The sequence below is a fragment of the Ips typographus genome, unplaced genomic scaffold (assembly GCF_016097725.1).
Source record: "Ips typographus isolate SLU unplaced genomic scaffold, UJ_Ityp_2.0 IpsContig44, whole genome shotgun sequence".
NCBI lineage: Eukaryota > Metazoa > Arthropoda > Insecta > Coleoptera > Curculionidae > Ips > Ips typographus.
The window spans coordinates 543,168-549,631 of NW_028098575.1; the positions used below are offsets into that span (position 1 = coordinate 543,168).

General features: G+C 34.1%; 1 protein-coding gene across 1 annotated transcript; it reads left to right on the plus strand.

Annotated features, from left to right (window-relative positions):
• Nucleotides 1-2,432: 2,432 nt before the first annotated feature.
• Nucleotides 2,433-2,966, plus strand: LOC145739820 (uncharacterized). The gene has a single exon (XM_081995174.1). The coding sequence runs from the start codon at nt 2,433-2,435 to the stop codon at nt 2,964-2,966; it is 534 nt and encodes a 177-aa protein (XP_081851300.1).
• Nucleotides 2,967-6,464: the final 3,498 nt, after the last annotated feature.

The following is a 6,464-nucleotide window of genomic DNA, read 5'->3' on the forward strand; positions in this document are numbered from 1 at the left end:
AATTATGCTGCTATTTGTAGTTAAGTTGGTTGGAGTTAATTATTTCTGATTATTTCCTTCATTGTACTAACAACCAACAAAATTCAAGAAACTTTTCTAGTTCGACCTATGAGAGCAGTTTTATATTGATTAAATCTCTAGCTGCTACAATTTAACAGTGATTAAACACCACCTAGCTTCTTCAAATATGTTTCTTGAAGAAAATTCTATATTAAACAAAACGGGGTTTAGACATATATATAATTTAAGTTATTCTCTTCAATAGTAACAATAAATAAAACAATAACAATAACAACAATAAATAATCAGTTCAACTTAGTTTTCATTAAATAATTCAATAAATTAAAATATTTTAAAGTATGATTGTCAATCTGAAATGTAAACAAAAATATGGTATACCAGGTGTCCAAGAGCACCCTGGACATAGGAGATTAACATGGGAAAACGGTTTTGATTTTTTTGCGCCTGTATGGTTGATTTGATTGAAAAATCGTATTAATGAAAGTTGTAGTACCTATCACGGACTAGTTTTCTGTATGTGTTGTTTCAGACCTGTAACTTGAGCCTTTTCGTCGTAAAACACGAACAAAAATGAGAAAATTTTAACTTTTTACCTGCACTGTATAAGCGGTTGTCCAGCAACCGTACCAGCAACAATGACCTGTTTACCCGTTGCTCGACAACCGCCTATACAGTGCAGGCCAAAAGTTTAAATTTTCTCATTTTTGTTCGTGTTTTACGACAAAAACGCTCAAATTACAGATCTGAAAAAAATACAGAAAACTAGTCCGTGATAGGTACTACAACTTTTATTAATACGATTTTTCAATCAAATCAACCGTACAGGCGCAAAAAATCAAAACCGTTTTCCCATGTTAATCTCCTATGTCCAGGGTGCTCTTGGACACCTGGTATATAGTAGCGCCGCTGATTGTAATACAAACATTCAGGAAATAATCTTGACATATACCCCTCGTCCTTCACGTTTTATCATACAGTGTGGTAAATCCAAAACCGTTTAACGGACAGAGAAACATAGATATGTGCATGCGCGGGACAAAGACAGAAAACGAAAAAATATCAAGTAGGCCATTTTTACATTGCGAAACGCCAAGTATCCAATACCGTCACAAAATTAATTTTGTTGTTGGATTATTCCTAATTTATTTCCATTCATTTGGATAATCTGTATCCGGTCAGCGAGCTGTATTTAGTCCGATTTCTCTCCATTTGTTTAACAATTTGAATAAAATTACTTATTTTTCTTTTAGCAGTCGAATGGGGAATGCTACTATAATCAAACTTTATTAAAAGTTTAGTTTTATCTTAAAGCTAATGAAGAACCATTCGCGTTAAAAATTTTATCGAGTGATTAACACATATTTTTGTAATTAACAAATATAAATACGTGTGCAGTTTTTTTACTTTTGGCAACGTTGCTTTTAATCAGTTTGTGAGTGCAAGAGAGACAATACATAAAACAGACAAAGATCGACACGGATTTATTGACAATATTGACATTGACGTACAGCAAAGAAGAAATTATTCAATATAACATCATAACCAATATAACCACAAAGTTTTCCCTCCTGAACTTTTTCTTCCAATCTTTCCAAGTGTTTAATTCGCATTTTTTTCAAAAATGGAGGAAGGTTTTGAGAAAGCAAACTCAAACAATCTTCCAGCTGTGGATTACAATATGATTTTGATTTATTTTGCTTCCAACTCTGATTATGTTAATGTGGAAGTAAGGGGCAAGAAGCAAATACGGTAAGTTCACTATCTGTATGCCTCTAATTGTATGCATTGACAATCTAAGCATACATCAAATATTAATCAATTTTATATGATTTTTAGGAGTGCACGTGAAACGTATGGAGATTCTGCCATAGGTTATGTTGAAGTTAAGCGCTCTGGTTCCTTGTGTATTGTCCAATGCCGAATAACACCAGAACATAAAGTTACTAAAACTCCATACAGAGTCAGAGCAGAAATAGATGAGGGGTCCAATGTGTTATTATCAGTTTTTTGTCAAAGTTGTGCAACTTCTGAAGGTGGGTGTCTACAGCATTTGTATTTTGGTTGGACCGAAGAAGTGAAGAATCAGCAGTTACAGAAACAATATGTTACTGGAGAAAATCAGAGTTGTCAAAAATAGGGACAACAAGAAAGTTTTTATGTTTAGAACATATGGTGCCTATATAGTACAGTATTCAGTACAGTATTCTGCAAAAATGGAGTTCTTAAATAAAACTGATTTTTTGGATGCTGTAGTTAAAGAGAAAGACAAAATAAGAGATTCTACATTAATAAACACATTCAAGAATATTAAGTATGAAAACTTGTCATTGCATCAGTTAATCATAATGTACAAAAATTAACCAATTTTACACCATACACCAAAAGAGTTCATATTATTTTGTACCAATAAAATGTCTACAGAAGAATGTATAGCTGCTCGTCATGACACAGTTAATCAGTCAAAGTCTCCTTTGTGGGTTGAGCTCAAATATGGCAAAATTACGGCATCCCGGAAATCTAGGAAGCCTCAAAGATGTGAGACAGATGATGGCAGTTTGGTAGAAACCATTTTAGGAGCTCTTAAATTCCCTGAAGCAATGGCAATGAAGAGAGGACTGGAGTTGGAAGGCAAAGTACTGAAGAGGTGTGAAGAAGACTTTAAGATAAAAGTTCAGCGTTGTGGTTTAGTGTTGAATCCTGAATATCCTATGTTAGGTGCATCGCCTGATGGAATATCAGATGAATTTGTGGTAGAAATAAAATGTCCTTTTAAACAAGCTACCATTGAAAGTTATTTAAGGGATGGAAAAGTAAAGGCTAAGTATTTATCACAAATACAATTACATATGCATTTTTGTAAAAAAACTAAAGGCTTGTTTGTTGTGGCAGATCCTAATATTTTAGAAAATAATATTACCTATGTGTTTAGCGTAGCATATGATTAAAAATTGTGTCTTAATTTAATAGACAAAGCTACTTTATTTTGGAAAAAACATCTGTTTGATAAACTATGTAAGGGGTGAGAAAAAACATTAGTGAGAGCCCCAATAAAACAAGACATTTGAAAAAAAAATTAGCAATAGATAACAGTTAGTCAACTTAATGAGCAATAGTTATTAATATATAATTTTAAGGAGGAGGACCAGGACCATCTTCAGGGAACACTTCAGGACATTGGACAAACATTGTTTGTTTGAGTGTGTTATTGAATAAGAATGTTTTAATTTTTGACCATGAATATTTTAGCATTAGTTTGTTAGTTTAGATTTTTTTTTTTACTTCAATTTTTTCCATTTTTAATTCTTAGTGAGATATTTACAGGCCTTCTCAAATTGAGTTTTGTTTTTAATTTTAGGCAGGGTCTTTGACACAGTTAAGTCCTGTCTCAAGTTAAAATAATCCTCAGTCTAGAACTAAGAATATCCTAGGTTTTTTATTAAGTTACAATCTGTTCATTGATATTCTGGTATGTTATGGTATTTCCAATCTTACCCATCCTCGAATCCATATGAACCCATCCTTTTAAATCCAATATCCATTTTTTTACAAGTTTTAATGAATCTTTCACAAAAAAAGTAATACAGTGAGTATGTATTGATTTTTTTTTTGTACCTTAGAAAACTTTTAGTAACTGTAAAGTTAGATAAGTTTAAGTTTCTTCAAAAATACATACCTAGTTACAAAAGGATGATAAATGTGATTAGTGACAGTTAAAAAGTTTGTCTCGCTCTTTAGTTTTCGGGAATTTTTAATTAAAAAATGCTTCAAAAGTACTTCATTTTTGTAAAACTAAGCAAAGGTTGGATGTTATTTCTATTTTCTTAATTCGAAAACGGAAATGATTAAAAAAAACAAATAAGTTTTCCATTTTATAATCCCCTTTGCCTTTACTAGAGGTAATGTACAGAGGTCTCAATGTAATAAATATTTTTACAAGAATAATAACCTACATTAAAACAAATAAGAAACCTTATGAAGAAGAGGAGAAACTTCACAATCAAATACATAATTAGAACATTAAACTAAAATGAACAATATAAAAATGCATTAAAACTTAATTAAGGCAGGTTGCAAATTAACTATTCCACAAGCACTGACTACTGCCGCATTTAAACTGCCTATAGAGTGTATGTCGATATGTGCATGTGGGCTTAAAAAGTCAAATTCTCTTATACGGCTTATAAGTCGCTCTACATGAATACGTAAACTGGCTATTCTCTGGGCTTCTTTTACTTGATCTTTAGACAGTTTCTCCCCTTCAGATACACTGGGTGGCCTTATTAAGTTAAATTTTTTTTAACAATAATGTGCTTGAATATTTAAATTCTCTGTCAGCCATTACATCAACATTGTCAGGCAGCTTATCAAGATAACCACATTCTTCCACTATTAAAATATCACTGGTCCGACCTCCAAACTCTTTGGAAACAAAGTTTATAACTCCATAAGGGGTGCAAGATATTAAATACTTTATTGTATTTGCATTTTTATAGTTTGACCATGTGTAAAACTCTGGTGTTCAGGATTTGAAGGTTTTTCTATTGTGATTTCGAAGCAGTCAATTATAGAGTTAACTTTAGAGTATCTTTTTCTAAATGGTATTGGAAGAAACTTATGATTTACATTTGAAGGTGACCGTACTATTAGTTGACTAAACAATTCTGCCAATACTTTCACAGATTTTCTGAATACATTCCCTATAGTACTAGGAGCTAAACCAAAGTCCATTCCCAATCTGAAATATGGATCATTTAGTCGAATTTTTTTTAAAGTAATTAAAATATCTAGACTCCTAATTGGTCTTAGGCCTTCTATCAGCTTAACAAGAAAGTAAACATCTTTAGGTAACCCTAAATAAAACCTAGAAGCAGTTTCAAGTACCAAATAAATCCTCTTTTTACTCATTCCCTTTAAATAACTAAATCTATTTTTGTTGAACTTGATTCACTTGACTTAGATGGAGTTGAAAATATATCTCCAGAACTTTCAGTATCCCAAGTGATGCAAGTTGGATGTTTTATTATGGACAATATTTCAGAATTAGGGGTTTCTAGTTTTATCTTCTTTTCAGGAACAGGAACTTCACTACTAATGTCTGAGATGTTACTATTTGGTACACATTCGGGAAATTCTATTGAGTTTTGTGTTTGACCTTGAGAATATTCTGAGTCTGCTAGTGGTGTAACCAAATACTTATGTGGCAAAACACCCACTTTCAAGACCAAACGACATTGTGTCATCAAATATTGTCTGTAGTTCTCACAGTCTTCAGAAAGCTAAAAAAAACTCAAATGTGCTTTCTACTCTTAAGCAATTATATACTATTTACAATAAAATGATCTTCACAACAGTACAAGGCAGTTTTTGCAAGTTTACGTCTTGCTAAAGTGCACCATGTTTTCCGAATTTGCAAATTTCTCGGCACAGGTAGAAATATTTTGGAGGCGAAACTTGAGAAGTATTGTACCGTCGTACTCCTTAATGACACACTTCTTGTACAACACTGTATATTGTTTACAAACAATAAACTGACACTGACTTTTAACCTCGCTAGTTGCCTAGTGTTCGGTTGAAACGTTCCACCATTCCGTCTGACTGTGGGTGTAATGGGGTAGTTCTGATTTTCTTAATTCCCAATCGGTCACACACTTCCGTGAATACTGCCGATTCGAAATTACGCCCTTGATCCGAATGCAGCTCCCTCGGTACTCCAAATCTGCAGAAGAAGTTGTCAACCAGAACTTCTGCTACAGTAGCGGCTTCCTGGTTTGGTATTGCGTACACTTCTGGCCATTTACTGAAGTAGTCCATTGCGACCAAGACATAGCGATTTCCGGAATTAGTTTTGGGAAAAGGTCCAGCTACATCAACGGCAATCCTCTCAAACGGAGCTCCGACATTATACTGCTTCATACATCCTCGGCTCCGAGTTTTGGGACCCTTGCTACTGAAACAGTCTGCGCAACGCCGACACCAATCTTCTACATCTGAGCGGCTTTGTAGCCAATAGAACCTTTCCCTAACTTTATTTAACGTTTTGTTGATGCCAAAGTGCCCTCCACCAATTCCACTATGGGCTTCTTTCAGTACGTCACTAACTCGGTTTCTTGGCAGAACTACCTGTAGTCGTTCTTCTTTCCCATCCGGACTTTCCCATTTTCTTTTTAGTAAATCTCCATCAATAATAAGGGACTCCCATAATGCCCAATATCCCTTTAATGTTGGAGACTTAGCGGAAATCTCCTCCCAATTTGGTCTTTCTCCACGCTATTTCCAGTTAATTATCTGTCCTAAATCGGGGTCTTCTCGTTGATCGGCAGCCAAGTTTTCCCGATCCCATGCGATGTCATTTTTCAGAGCGATCCTTCGACAAGGCTTTCCAAATTCAGCTATCTCCAGGCGTTTACAGTGATTGCAACCTTCTACACAAGGTCTTCGTGACA

What these genes read in the sequence shown, in the direction of transcription:
- LOC145739820 (XM_081995174.1), top strand. Translation starts at nt 2,433, where the DNA reads ATGTCTACAGAAGAATGTATAGCTGCTCGTCATGACACAGTTAATCAG.